Source organism: Mirounga leonina, unplaced genomic scaffold (assembly GCF_011800145.1).
Source record: "Mirounga leonina isolate KUSES-001 unplaced genomic scaffold, KU_Mleo_1.0 Mir_93, whole genome shotgun sequence".
Classification (NCBI taxonomy): Eukaryota; Metazoa; Chordata; class Mammalia; order Carnivora; family Phocidae; genus Mirounga; species Mirounga leonina.
The window spans coordinates 54,975,004-54,990,974 of NW_023270854.1; the positions used below are offsets into that span (position 1 = coordinate 54,975,004).

The window sequence follows — 15,971 nt, forward strand, 5'->3', positions numbered from 1 at the left end:
AAGAAAGAAAGAAAGAAAGAAAGAAAGAAAGAAAGAAAGAAAGAAAGGAAAAACCGTATCTAGACATATGCAGGGCGATTTTAAATTTCATATATACGTAAACATATAAAGATATTCTATAGGAAACGTTGACAAAAGGAGGGCAGACTACCTCTGCCACCATCAGCGGGGCTGGCATTAGACTTTGCCCACATGGTATAGAAACCAGAAGGTGATAGGAAGCAATGCTGACAACTCTGAAGGAAAAGTTCTGGGCCTAAGACATCTATCTCCTCTCAGACTGATTTCATGTGTGAGATGCACAAAGATTTTAAATATAATATGCAGGTGCCACAGACAAACTAAAATGAACCTTGAAAAGAACTGTGCCAGAACAAGGAATAAAAGATGTTAATACAAATAAGTGAAGGGGATTAAGGAGTACACTTGTCGTGATGAACACCAGGTGATGTACGGAAGTGTTGAATCACTGTATTGTACACCAGCAACTAATATAACACTGTATGTTAACTAACTGGAATTAAAATAAAAACTTTTAAAAAATGCAAAAACTGCACTGTAAAGGCTGAGGATACCACTGGAACCAGTAAGATATATAGAAATAAGGGTACATGGTTGTTTTAAGTATGACTGTAAAATTGTTTGCCCACTTCTGTTCTTTCCAAGAATTTATCTCTATTGCTTAAAACTGGAAAGAAAAGAGCATCGTATATAATCGCAAGTTCAATTAATATAAGTGGGTATGTTGGGTTAGGGAAAAAAGAATAGCATTCAGTGTCTCAAGTTTCACAAAAGAAAGCCAGATTAATGTTTTATGACTTTGATGGTTACATAAACACAGTTTTAGGAATGCATTGGAAAAGTTCAGAATAACCATTAGAAAAACTAAAAACCTTTCTTTTAAACTAGAACTTATCATCAAACAAAATACTCTGGAAAAGGAAGAAAAGAATGGAGGAAGGTCCCTTCCCTCGCCCCAAAACCATCACTAAAAAACAAACAAGCAAGCAAGCAAAGGCAAAAACTTATGACATAAAAGTTGGAATATGTATAATATATATAGTAATTATAACAATAACTGCAAATAGGTCAAATTTTGTTATCAACAAGAAAAGACTCTTAGATGGGATTTTACTTATAAGACAGTTATATGCTTTTCACAAAAAGAATACCTAAAGAACATGACATGAAAGGCTCAAAATAATAGAATGGACCAAGATTTTCTCAAAATTAAAAAAAAAAATCTCGCTTGGCACTATTAATAAGAGACAATGCGGAGATCAGGGGAAAATAAGGATGAAGAGTCATTTCTAACTAATATAGAATCCATTATAAACAAAGACACAATGGTTATAAAACTTTTGCACCAAATAACATCTGATTAACGTATCTGAGAAATTTTTAACAAAAGGATAAACTATTTGATCTTTTATTGAAAGACAAATGGAAGAAGTTGTATATCCTGTCTGATTTTACTCATGGAAATAATACACATATATGAAAAAGCCTGAAAAATGAAACAGATTTAAGGCATATAAGTTTGTAGTTGGAATACGAATGTTTTTTATTTATTCTTGAATACCTCTGTATATTACTCAAAATTTTACTATTGACCATGGACTAGTTCTTTAATAAAATGGTATTAATTCAAAAGTAACATAGATGGTAAACTTTCTAATTCTTAAAAGAATGGACTTTGTGGGCACCTGGGTGGCTCAGTTGGTTGGGCGACTGCCTTCGGCTCAGGTCATGATCCTGGAGTCCCGGAATCGAGTCCCGCATCGGGCTCCCTGCTTGGCGGGGAGTCTGCTTCTCCCTCTGACCCTCCCCCCCTCATACTCTTTCTCTCTGTCTCATTCTCTATCTCAAATAAATAAATAAACTCTTTAAAAAAAAAAAAGAATGGACTTTGTCTATAATTTACTTTGATTTTGGTTTTTTTTTTTTTAAAGATTTTATTTATTTATTTGAGACAGAGAGAATGAGAGAGAGAGAGAGCACATGAGGGGGGAGGGTCAGAGGGAGAAGCAGGCTCCCCGCCGAGCAGGGAGCCCGATGCGGGACTCGATTCCGGGACTCCAGGATCATGACCTGAGCCGAAGGCAGTCGCTTAACCAACTGAGCCACCCAGGCGCCCTGATTTTGGTTTTTAAGGTGATTTAAAATTACCAGATATCATCATTTTGGCCTACCATTAATTGCCATAAACTGGTCTCAGGTAGAAATAAACTAAAGTCACATCTACCTTTATCATAATAAGGATACAGTTCCTACAAACTTGGCAATTCATATAATTTGAAATTTTGTACTTAATAAAATTCTTAGATTATGTCAAAGAACACTGTATCTTTGGAAATCAATGCCTCAGTTGCTATAAAATTAAGCATTCCATATGAAATCTTCTTCCCTAAAGAAAGGGAAAAAACAGAATTCTCACACAATTATTTCCCAGTGAGTAAAATCAGACACATAGATTAACCTTCAAGAATTCTAAGTAATGGATAAAAGTGATTTAAAGACCCAAGGCTGATCTTTCATTACTTTATCAATGCTTTTACTAAATTGGGTAATTAATCATGTCATTTTGAGAATTAAGAGTGTTATCCAAAGTCAGATCCTCTTTTTCTTTTTATTATTAAATTAAAAATACATCTGCAAGTTTATTTTTAAATTTCCACCCAGTTTGATTTCACTATGTGGTTACATAAAGTCAAAGAAAATGACAGGCCAAGTGACAAAGGAATCAGATGAATGTGAACACATGTCATAAAGGTACTCTCTTAGCATGATAAAGTTTTAACTGCAGGTGACAATAAATTAAGAAGTACTGTGCATATAAAATTAAAACCATGCCTTTGAGAATCCTTCTGAACACAGTATTCCAATCAGCCATTATAACTTCATAAATATTACAGAGCCAATAAAAAGTCATTTTACATAATCTTTTATTTTCTATGGATATGAAGAAGAAAGTGCTATTATGATAAAACAAAAATAAAGAGAAATAAAATTATATACTATTAGCTAAATGATTATTTGGGGGGTAAACCAAGTTTTAAAAATAAGTTAGAAAAAATATGGCAGACTGGAAAATTGAATTTTCCTTTTTCTTGGTAATAAATCCTTCCTCTCATTACTAAAAAAAAATCAAATAAATGAATGAGAGGGTATAAATGCATAAACACAAAGCACAAGAGAAAAAATGACGGCAGATAAGTCAACACATTTTCAAAGCTGGAAAATGGATAATGATGTGGGAAAAATTATTAAATTTCCTTACTATCTACAGCCCATTGATAAGTCCTTGAAAACAGGCAGAGTGACATTCCTCTAGGAACTCTGCTGCCTCCATACTAATACTTTGCTAAGGGCAAAAGACAATCTTAGCCCCAGCCCCAGGAACCTCTATGTCTACTTTAACATATAGAAATTCCTTTAGAAACTTCCATTATCTCTACTCCCCAAGATACACATTGGCAATCCTTTCCCAAGCATAGGACCCACCGATATATATCTGAAGGGTCTGATGACTCAGGTTTTATTAGACAGTACTAAATGACCTTTTCCCAACAATAGCTAGCGCCCCCAAGGTCCTGGAAACTTTGCTTCCAAAAGTCCTTAGAGACACGCTGTCCCTAACCCCCTCCCAACCTGAAAGTAGATAATGGGCCACTCCTCATGATCCCAGTGTAGCTCTTTCTACCCATGGGTCTTGTCCCCGTGCTTCAATAAAACCACCTTTTTGCATCAAAGACGTCTCAAGAATTCCTTCCTGGCCATCGGCTTCGGACCCTAACGTCTTTCCCACATCAGATAAGGAGAGAGCCAAGATCCGCAGGGAGACGATAGCACAGAAGCACCCAGGAAACGTTTGCAAGCATCATATCTGCTAGAAGGAACTTACTCAGAAGAGGAGGCTCACTGCTGATGACAGGCTCCTAGGCCTTGGCTGGGTGCCTGCCTGACCAGTCCACGAAACTCACCAGCAGACGGGCCCACACATGCACGCAAAGCTGCATACCAGCCTTCTGGTGCTTTGCTCTCAAGAGTGAACACGGAGAAGGACTGCTGGGCTTACGGAAATATCCTTCATGTAACAGAAAGAAGCCGACCAACCTCACCCAAACCAAGTCAAAACACAAGTATCTGGAAAAAAAGGGATGCAGGGAGCAGGAAAACAACAGCCTCAAATGCTGTCAGAGAGTAAAAAAAAAAAAAAAAGACACACAATCCAAAAAATAAGAACAAGATGGAATAAAAAAAAAACAAAAACTAATCGGAGAATAAGGATGAGTTCTGAGAAACTGAAAAAAAATCACAGTACAATTAAAAATTTCAATGAAAGGACTGTAAGTCAAGGTTGAGGAAACAGTCCATAGAAAAGAACAAAAGACAGGGAAGTCAAAGCTGGGGGAGAACATGAGAGCACACAGAAAAGAGGGTTATTACCCAAGAAACACCATAGGACCATTTCTCAGAAACAAAAGACATGAGTTTGCAGATTGAACCTAGGAATGAAAACTCCTTTCAGAATACCAGTGATAAAGAGAAGGTCCTGAAAATGTCCAGGGCCTGAGATTCCTGCAGAGGGTGGGGTGGAGGAAGAGGAAGACCAATCCTTTCCCAAAGTGAAATTTGAATGCCAGCTGACTTCTGGTATGCAGAGGGAAAATGGAGCAATGCCTTCAATACTCTGAAGAAAAAGGTTTCCAACTAGAATTCTATCCACAAGTCAACGGCTATGGTTGAGGAGAGATAAAAGATATTTTTGATATTAAAAAAAAAACAGGGCGCCTGGGTGGCTCAGATGGTTAAGCGTCTGCCTTCAGCTCAGGTCATGATCCCAGGGTCCTGGGATTGAGTCCTGCATCGGGCTCCCTGCTCCTTGGGAGCCTGCTTCTCCCTCTGCCTCTCTCTCTTGCTCTCTCTGTCTCTCATGAATAAATAAATAAAATCTTTAAAATAAATAAATAAATAAATAAATAAATAAATAAATAAAATAAAAAAATTTAAAAACCCAAAAAACTACCTCCCACAAATCCTACCCCAAAAAGCTAGGAGAAAATAAACCAGGGACAAGACTTGAAAGCCAGGAAATCAAGCACGTGGCAGAAAGAAGGCAAAGGGAATCCCAGGAGGCAGGTGAAGGAGACACCGGTTCACCCTGGACGGAGGGCAAGGGCGAGGGGCTGGGGAAGGTCACCACGTGTGGGGCACTGATGAATGGACTGCAGCTGAGAGAGGCTTTGGAGGGGAATGGCTCTGCCAAAGGAGTCCAAGCCTGGCTGGCAGTGCCGGGAGGGATCAGAGGGGACGCAGGGGTTTGTGCACAGAGGCCGTACTGCCACAGCGCAACCAGGGAGTGCTCCCTCAAAACACACCCAAGAGGCAGGAAGACAGCACAGCAATGCTCTCCTTGAAGACAAAAATGCCAGGAGATAGGTCTATGAGGTCAAGAGCTGGAGGAGCTCCACCAGCCCCAACTGCACACCACATACGCACCACACACACCACACATACATACCCCAGCACACCTGCCCACACACACAATCCCAACATACCCCACACATGTACCTACTGCACCCACACACACCATACATACATATGCACACACCACATATACACACACATTCACACACACACCACACTGGCAAATCGATTAAAAAATCATGAATAGAGGCTGAGTTGTGCCATAAGTTTCCATGAACTGCACCCAAAATGTCTTAGATTTATTGGACATCCTTACTTCTGAGCAGCAGATGTCCCTTTTCTCTTTGTGTGTTTTCTTGTTTCTTTGTTTTAATTTGTATTCTTGATGGTGTGACACCAGCAATGCGTGTCCTGTATCCCACCTGGGAACACTGGGGCAAGAGGTCCCTACCTTGTAACAATACCTGGCTCTTTGTGTAAAGAATGTAATTATTAGCTCCTAAATAAATTACCTTTGTATAGTTTTTAAAGATTTTATTTACTTATTTAAGAGAGAGCACGAGCAGAGGGGTGAGGGGCAGAGAGAGAAGCAGGCTCCCCACTGAGCAGGGAGCCCGCTGTGGGACTTGATCCCAGGACCCTGGGATCATGACCTGAGCCGAAGGCAGACTCTTAACCGACTGAGCCACACAGCCGTCCCACCTTTGTATGTTTTATGACACAGATGTGGATCAAGTCTTTCCAAGTCTATGTTCTACTCAGTTAGAAAAAACAAATTCCTGTCTAATACAGGACCCTGGCTTAAATTGTTTATATCTTGTAGTCCCAATATTGCCATCTTTAAATACTTCTATGTTAACAAACACACCTACTTCATTTTACTCACTATGTAAATTCATTCAAATAACATGTAAATTGTGTGATAATTGTGTGCCAAAAATCCTATTTTCATACAGATAAGAACTGATGCAATTTTTCTCAAATAATGGTTTATGCAGATTTTACATGAAGTCCCAACAGCTTTGAATATTACTGTTAACCCCTTGACTATTTTAATGAAAACTAAAGTAAACCTGTCTGAAATCCATCTAAAAAGGGTACCAAGAGGTCCACCTGATCTCTCAAAGTGATCTATTATTTTCAGATGTCGTCAGCTATGTCCTGATGTCACAGCTCTCCTTGTCAGCTGTATGAAACAAGACACTGACAACTTATTTTAAGAACATTGTTTACTTCCTTTCAAAACACCAAGTCTTTAAGATCAGAATCAGAAATTCTGACATAAAATGGTAAAAACAAGACTCACTCCTTGCAAGCACTTTGCTGCCTAGGAGTATTTTACAGAAGAGCAGTGAAAATCACTTCCTATACTTCCAAGCGTTCCCCAAGGCTTTGGAAGCAGAGGTCAACTGAGCTGTTTTATACAGGCCTTCGTGAAACTGGAGGGGGTTCTAGTTTTATTATTTTCTTCTTTTTTTAAACATAAAAATATTTGCCTAAAACTCCTCTGGACTAGAAACTGCAAAAAGCATTTTGTAGAATGATGACTCCTTGGTAAAGGTACATATTTATGACAAGAGAAAAAAAAATACTTTCATTTTAGAATATGCAAGTCTAACTCACATGCTTCAGGAAACTCAAGATAGAGATGATTGTAACAACCCATCTAGGACTCTGGGAGAATGCAGCATTTTAAAATTCTAATCTCCTGCTTACCATCTCATTGACAAATAAGAAGGAAAATGTACAATGACAACTTTGGGTGTGTTAGGGCAAATTCCTAGTAGCTGTAGTTAGGGGTGTGTGTGTGTGTGTGTGTGTGTGTAATATTCTCAACAGATACCACCAAAGACACATACTGAAGAATGATATTTTTCATCTTATAGAACTATGTAAAATTAAGACTGCAGTAATTGAAATACATGAAAACAAACCCCAGAGAATATGAATGATTTATCATAACAGTTCTTGCCCGATTAGTTCCAAGAGAATTTAAGCAAATTCTTAAGTTATACTCAAAGTTACATTAGTACATTGACTAACTTAGTAAATGATATTCAGAATGTGATAACCTATAGAGAAGTGAAAACAAGAATTCGTGGTTTAAAAAAAAATCAAGTGTATTAACTAAAAATGGATAGAGTCAGTCAATGAGTAACTCTAGCACCTCAAAGCTAAACTTGATAAAGACAAGACCGGTCACTGAAAATGATTAAAGCAAGAGAGAGAGATGCCCCGTGCCTACTGGAGCTAACCTTATATTGCCCATGATCTCCACCCTCCATAACTGCTTTACAATCAACACTAACCCCACCAAGAGCTTGTCCTCATTCCATGAATATAAAATAGTATTAAATATAATAAAAGCTCTTTTCATAGGTAAGTCAGAATTTATTTGTGTGATAGTTTAATGCCTTATAAGTTCTAAGTGCAGTTCAAGAACCATCCAGTTGTCTAATTTTTTTGTCTTTTCCATTCTAGAGAGAAGCTCATCACGGGTAGTCATTGTTTGTTTGTTTGTTTTCTGAGATAATGGAATCATTAAGTTTTTGAAGACTTTTATTTACAGGAGCTCTGCTCTATCACAACAAGGTCTAAGGCGGGAGGAGAGCCAAGACCTAGTCACGAAGGCGTTGCCCCAAGCAGCCCTCTGAATTGTGACGTCTGGAGCAAGAAAGCCTTGTGCCTTCTAGTTCTCTAAGAATGTTCTCTAAAAATGTCTCACTATCACAAATGTGCAGTATTTCATTTTTCTCGTAAGCTTCACAGAATGCCTTTCTTTAAACTCTACTTCCACATTCAGAAGTTCTGAGGCTCACCTTTAAAAGCTACTTGGTGGATGGAGGAAATCATGTTGACAGTCTCTAATTAGATACTACAAATAAGAACAACAATTGGATCTGTCTGTGCCATACTGAATGAGAAAAGTTCCGGGAAGCTGCTGGAACAAAGTGGGGCACACCCACCCATTGTGGCTCTGTTCACAATGTTTTCTGAATCCAAGCAGGGAGAGGCAAGTGAGCCACATGTAGGAACAGGAGGCAAGCCTGCTGTAATGAAGTGGAAGAGACCCTGACTGAGCTAGCTGGCAACCTTAAGGACCTGTCCAGGGTGATATTTGTTACTTCAGCCCCAGTGCCTCACGGGGGTGAACTCCAGACCAACCACAACGTTAGTGTCTTGCTAACTTTCAGGGTAATGACCCAAGTCTTGATGGAAGAGCTCACTTTTCATCTAGAAATACCTGCCACTCAAAAATCTACTGTGAGAAGGCAGAACAGGGTAAACACTCTCAGGGCTATCTTACAGAACTTTCTGTGCCATCCAGTATGGTGGCCACTGGGCACACATGGCTACATGTGACTGAGGAACTGAAGATTTAATTTTGTTTAATTTTGATTAATTTTAATTTAAACAGACATATATGACTAGTGACTAATCATATTGGGGTTTGCAGCTCTATATTTAGAACAAAAAGAAACACACAAGAAAAGCCTGAGGAAGATTCTTCATAGCCATATACTCCTTGGGATGTCTGAAAAGTGGCTCTATCTATTCCAACAGGGTCCTCACTTAATATAGAGCCCCCTCCCAAATGGTGTGATCACCCACCTTTCCTCCCACTTTATGTCCTTTACTCTCTTTTCCTTCTTCCCCCACACAATACCACAATGTCTCCAGCGAGTCTGGCCCCACTCTCCTAGTCCATGAGTCCTTGCCCAAGTACCCAAGATATCTGCACATCTTTATTTCTTTTTTATGGATTCTATATGATATCCTTTTCTTTTAAGTGTTAATGTTATATTTACACACATAACATATTCATTTATGCTATTTGGGAGTGTTTACCATTATTTCTTACAGTAACATTTGCTTTGGTTAATTTAGAACTGTTTTCAGCACGGATTTCCAGGATTGCAACCACCTGGTAAAGCAAGGACTTCCATTTGGATCTCTTTTGTTCAAACAAATATTTTCTTGCTTCACACTTTACATAACTTATTCTTTTCTCTTTATACTTATCTTTGATATTTGTTTTATGTATTTGTGTATTTGAATAATTTTTTTTAGTTTACATATTCTGTAACTAGAGTACCAATATGAATAATTCATCTATACGTTACTTTACCAATTGATGGGAACAGAAAAAGCAGTAGGGACTTATACAGATTTATTTGTACTTACTTTTTCTTAAAGCACTATACTATTCTGAAATATTGAAAACATGGGTATATGCTTCAATATAACGTCACACTTATTACTTTCTATTCTACCACAGAATTATCTCATCTCCAAATGACTGAGACAGAGAAAAAGAAATAAGGGCAAAGTGAAAGCAACAGGGGGGAAAAGGCAAGAGGTTCTGGAATTTCTCTAGAAGACAGCAGGACTTAGCACTTGTGTGGAGAAAATTCAGGCCTGGGGTGGGACACAGAGTGGTGAGCATGTCCCATGTATTGGGCACTTGTTAAGGAAAGCGTCAGACAGCAGAGGCTCTGGGAAATGATGCAGGTCTGGGCAAGGCCTCAAGGGTCCAAGAAGGCTCCAGGAAGGGCAGAGGTGGGCAGGCAGCAGGAAATGTCAAGGAGGGGCCTTAGGAACACAGAGAAGGGAGTATGGCAGGAAGGCATTTGGCTCCAAAGAGTCATTTATGATGCTACTATAGCTGCTAATCTGCACACTGTTCCCATTTGTCCCTAAAATAATTTAAACAAGAAAAAATTTTACCTGTGATGTCCTGAATACCGTGGACCACGGATATGGCCTATTCCTCGGCACCCTGGAGTAGGACAAACAGCTTGACCTGGAAGGATTTTCACATCATTTGCTCCTTCAGGAAGTAAAACAACATATCTTGAAAACACCCTCAGTAAAGAAGAACTAGAAAGACTACAATATGTAAATGATACTCATTAAGACTTTGCAAATTAAAAACAAACCATCACCAAAACACTTACTGGATACTTGTGATGTTTTAGAACATGATTTAGCAGAAAACATCAGTGCTGTAATAGATAAAATTAACACAACTGATACCTGAGGCAGAGCAAAGTATGTAGGCATTGAAACGTTTTAAAAATATGAGAACATTCACTCATTTCTTTCAGAGAATAATACTGGCACAGGCAATATAACCATGAGCTAAGAATGTGAAAGGGTGAAGTCTGGTTTGTGGTTTCCCTTGAAGCTCCCACTCAACTGCAGCAAGGCTCCCCCAAATGCGGGACAGAAATTCAGTTAATAGGAGCGCCTGGGTGGCTCAGTCAGTTAAAGGTCTGCCTTCGGCTCAGGTCATGATCCCAGGGTCCTGGGATGGAGCCCGGAGTCGGGCTTCCTGCTTAGCGGGGAGCCTGCTTCTCCCTGTCGCTCTGCCCCTTCCACCACTGGGCTCTCTCTCTCTCTCTCAAATAAATAAATCAAATCTTAAAAAAGAAGAAATTCAGCTACTAAATGAGGCATGCCAAAGATGGTGAACATAGCCCTACCATGCTTACTCAAGTAGTTTTCAAAGCTAGCTGAAAAAAGAACTGCCTGATCCATACTACACTATACTAATACTATGTACCGTAACACTTACGCTGTATTAATACTATTATTAATGCTATATGTACTTAATACTAATACTAATATTGACACTAATATGTACTATATATAACCACTCCAGGCCAGAGACAAATTCTGTCAAGCCCAAGAGCAATCTATCTCTAAAGGTTTTCAGGAGTTAAACCATCTTTCTCTGTTCTGTGATTTACCTCAGTCTGCTCTCCTTCCAGAGAAAACCCTTTAGATCTTGTCATCACCCAAAATGACACTGCTTCCAAAAGCACTAAACAAACAAGCCAGCTGACTACAAAATCGCATCCTTCCAGATTGCTTGCTGAGGTAGCCCAGCTGCTGCTGATGTTTCAATATCGTGGGAGTTTCCAGGCCACAAATTCTCTTCTTTCCCATCCTCCTTCTCCTCCCATCATAACTCCCTTCCCTTGTCTTTGATTCTGCCAACCAGTAGTTCCCCTCTGTTGCCAATAACTTAAGCCCCCTTGCCTCGCTGACCTTCTATGACAGGTGGCTGTGGAAAGAAAATGAAGAGCCAGCCATGGGTCAGTGGCACCATCCTGCTGGTCTGTGTTTTGCAGGACTAAGTTCTTCTGGAAAAAATTACACAATAGTGCAGATTCATTGTTACCAAAACTACCATCTTCAGTGTCAACTGAGCCCCTCCCCACTCCCAGGCTTCCACTAGCCTCCACCCTCTGGCTCTCACAACTGTGCCTGCCTACACTTCACTGGGAGAACTGGAGCCTGTCTTTGGGGGACAGCATCCCCTCCTCCCTTTCCATCCCAGTGAGGGAGCACTCGCTCCCCTCCAGAGTGCGGGCTCTCACCCATTCTCTTTGGGTCTTCTCTACAGGGTCTTTAGGCTCTCAGATATTCTAGTCACTCCTGGACTATTGAATCTTTTGTACCAGTATTTCAACAAACTCCAGTTTCCCCATTACAAAAAGAAACAAAGACAAAACAAAACAGAAAACAAAAGCTTAACACTCTCTTTGGGACCCACATTACCCTTTAGCAGCCATTCGCTGTGTTCCCCTTCTCAGCCAAACATCTTTAAGAAGTTACTTCTGTTTCCTCACATCTCGCTTCTCAAACCATGTCTATCTTCTCAGATCATTGGTGCCTTCTATGCATTAAGCCCGACGTGCGGCCGCTGAATATGCATCACACTCTCGGCCTTGGTGCTATTAATCACTATCCCTTCTCGACTTGTTATTGTCCACGAGCTTTGGGGACATCACCCCTGCCAGTTTCCTTGCTACATATGGGCATTCTCTTGTAATATCCTTTGCCAGATTCCCCTCCTCTAGTTAACCTGAATATGTCAGAGAACCTCAAGGCATGTTCCTGGGTCATCCATTTCTACAGCTTTATTTACAACCCATAAGCTATAGATGCTCACAGGCTATATACAAGCCAAAAGCCTACATACAACAAATATTACAGGCTATTGCAACAAATATTTAGACCTCAGATAGATTTTCATTGTTTACCGAGCAACAAGAAAGTCTGTCTTAGATACTTATTATGCTCTCATAATTTTGCAAAACCCCTTGAGGGATAAACAGAGAGAAACGAGTTGCCCCATCCAAAGGTAGCTTTTGGAAGCAGCCTTAAAAAAGAAACAACTTTTAAACAAATCCAAGGGATCTATGTTAAAAAACTGTAAACAAGTCTCTACTTAAGAAGTATTATGTTGGTGTTGGTCAGTAAATAAGAAGATTTATAGTAAAGAGGCACAGAATATGGAGTTTTCTCCAAACTGCACCTCACAATGCGCTGCCAAGACCACTGCCACAAAGGCCTGTCATATTAAACCTGTAAACAAAGCACCAAACAAATGCTCCCCTTCAGTCAGCCCAGGTTCGCTCTGTGTGGAAAACATTCCAGTGAACTGTCAGTGAAGGCTCCTTAATATGTTCTTCAGGACTATTTCAATGCACTTGATTAAATTAAGGCTTGAAGTGATCTTTTAAATATTTATCAATGCATACTTATCTCCAGAGCCCCGTTGGGGGTCATATTTCTCTCCTTGTTAGATACGTAAAGAGGGGTATGACCTCAACTATGGTGAGAAGAGTTACTACATTAAGAACCACAAGCAAGGGTCATAACAAAGAAGAAGTCAAGAAGAATATGCAATAACAGAGCATGGACTCTAACAATTTTCCTTAGTACATTTTGTATGATGAAGTTTAATGGGTTGACTCAACGGTGAATTAGACAGCCATCTGTTGGGGAAAAGAAACCTGTGAATTCTACAATCCTTCATATTATTGCCTCTAGGATAAGGGAACCTATGATAAAAATTAATGTTTTTTCCCCAGAAAATAACTGCACTTTCACCAAGACTATATTCCTCTTAGCTTGGATATTTAGAGAATTAGGTCTCAGGAAAAAAACGTTCTCAACTTGAAATCATTTTTTTTCAGGACATTTTACTCTTCCTTGCCTTCTTTTTGCCACTTTAACTGAAATTAATTTCCTAGTTCATCTGCTGATCTCTTGTCTCCCTTCACTGCAGTGAGGATATGGACCTTACTTAACGTGCCTGCCACTGGAGCCCCAGAACCCACTACAGCAGCCGCTGGCTCCTAATAAACACCAAATAAATAAGTTTTATAAATGAATCAAAAATCATAAAGGCAACAAGTAACACCTGTAAGCATTATTTGGTATATCCTGACCACAATGCTGAGAGCTAATCCCCATTTTATTTTATTTCAGAGCTTAGCTTGTCTAAAATCAATCTCTGGTTTTCTATTTCTGAATACTATGAGCTACTATCAAGCAGCATGAATAGCTCCTAATTTATTCCAAGTCTTCTATGAAAATTGTACTTAGGCAGGAGTCAATCTAATGGCAGAGTTCTTCCTGCAAAGGCAAAATGAAATGGAAACCATCCTTGTAGACTGGAAATTATCTGAGTAAGGAACAATGCTTCACACTCATGTGATACAATAACCCTCATTCACATGGAATCACACGGCTGCCATCAGCAGCCCGGGCGGACACCATAGCTGCCCACCCAACATCCATTCCCTCTTTCCTGCTGATTGAACCCTAACTTGGTTCAGGGCAGCAATGTGCCTAGCTAAAAATGTTGGCTTTGCCAGCCTCTCACATCCAGATGTGGTCATTTGACACGGTCTGGGACAATAAGACCTAAGGGAAAGGCAACATAAGGATGCCAACAAATACTTTTTTTCCCAGTAGAAGGGGAAAGGTTTGGAGAAAACTCCTGCTGCTTTGTCCATGAACTGCCTCTTCGACCTTCATGGGATGCAGACCTAAGGGCTCAGGGGGTGACAAGTACAAAGACAAAAGCAGAAGGGTTAAAGAAGGCAGAGGATAAAGGAAAATGGGCCTGGACGCAGGACATGCCAGGGTGGACCTACCACATCAGTGTCTGTCACACAGGACAAATAACCCTCCCTTTGATTAAACCACTGTCAACAGATTTTTGTGTTACTTGCAGCTGAAAAGGCCATACAAGAAAACAGCAATTTTATTTTGTTTTTCCTTTTGTGAAATCAAGTAATTGTTCTAAGACAAAAACTAGAATTGCATGTGAGCATTAGACCTATTTGTCACGTAAAGAAGATGTAAGTTATTAAGGGAAAAATCAATACACTAAAGAGCTTGTACCCATCTCTAGAAAATGAGAAAGGGAACTGGCCTTTATTTCAAAATGGCCCAAACTGGCAACCACCAGTGATGTGAGTGAAAAGGCTTATTGCCCCACTCAGTGTGGGTTAGAGGCTGAGTTCACCACCCTCCTTCTAAGTAGGAAGCAGCCCCCTCTCTGAACTGTTATTTTATTGGGTCTAGAGGTGACCAGGAGCAGAATGACAATGACACTGAAGCAAATGCAGATGCTCTGTTCCGTTACATACATATGTGAGCTCCACATTGATGTGGGCCTGCATCAGGGCACGAGGATCAGGCAGCAGTTTTCCTAGCTAGTTACCCACTGCTGAAAAAGTTTTCAGTTCAACCTGATTCATTTAATAAGTGTTTTACAGAGAAATGACTTTAGCATCAGGTGGTAATATCCGCTGGAGGATACACAGAAAAGTAGAACAGATTTAAATCTGATACTGATAACAGACAAGTTAAGATACTTTAACTCTTCTTATTTTCTTAATACTATTCTTTAAATAATAGTTTTTTTGAATAGCCACTGAGAGTTATTTACTCATTTAAAGAGGTACTGAGTGCCTGCTATGTGCCAGACAGGATTTCAGGTGCCAAGGATATGGCAGCAGACCAAACACAAAGACCTGTCCGCCCGGAGCTTATGTTCTGGTGCCAAAGACAGAATAAACACTCAAATGAGAAACAAAATGGAATGTCAGATAGTGATGGTGCTAGGAAGACACAGAAAATGATGGGCAGAAGTGGCGATGCTCTTAAGGCCAGTAATCAGGGAAGAAGTCCTGACATGTGAGCAGGATCCTACACGGAGTGAAAGCACACTTCCCGGGACAATAGCAGGAAGGCCCACACGTGTGGCTGGAGCTGAGCAGACAAAGGCAAGGGGGCAAGAGATGAGATCCCATGGGCCAAAGTGACATTCTGGGTTAGGTGGGGGCACTGGAGAATAGAGAGGGCTGATGAATGAGTAAGAACACACTCACTGAGCCTGTTCTTTAAGGAGCACACAGGGCAAGGGCCTGGGGCAGGTTGTGTCTTGTGGCTGGGGCTAGAGGTACCCTGCAACCATGGCGTCTACTCCTGGTGCTCAAGGCCATGGCCTAGGTAAGATTCCATGGTGAGTTAGTGTCAGCCAAGGAGAGAAGTGGCCTGAGGACTGAGCTCTGGGAAACAGAGTAGGGAGAGGCTAAAAGAGCGTGAGGCAGGGACGGAGAAGGTGCAGCTGGGCAGAGAAACGCGTCCTCCGGACAAGGACATGCAGACGGCACACCAGGAAACAAGTCAGGGGCTGTGACCACATGCTGAGGAAGTGGACCTGTTCCCCA

The 15,971-nt window shown here is 40.3% G+C and overlaps 1 protein-coding gene across 1 annotated transcript in view; it reads right to left on the reverse strand.

Annotated features, from left to right (window-relative positions):
* Positions 1 to 15,971, reverse strand: part of L3MBTL4 (L3MBTL histone methyl-lysine binding protein 4) — a 397,494-nt gene that overhangs the window by 163,113 nt on the left and 218,410 nt on the right. The window contains exon 13 of the mRNA XM_034995942.1: positions 10,159 to 10,261. Coding sequence (XP_034851833.1) covers positions 10,159 to 10,261 — 103 coding nt within the window. The remainder of the gene's footprint in view (positions 1 to 10,158; positions 10,262 to 15,971) is intronic.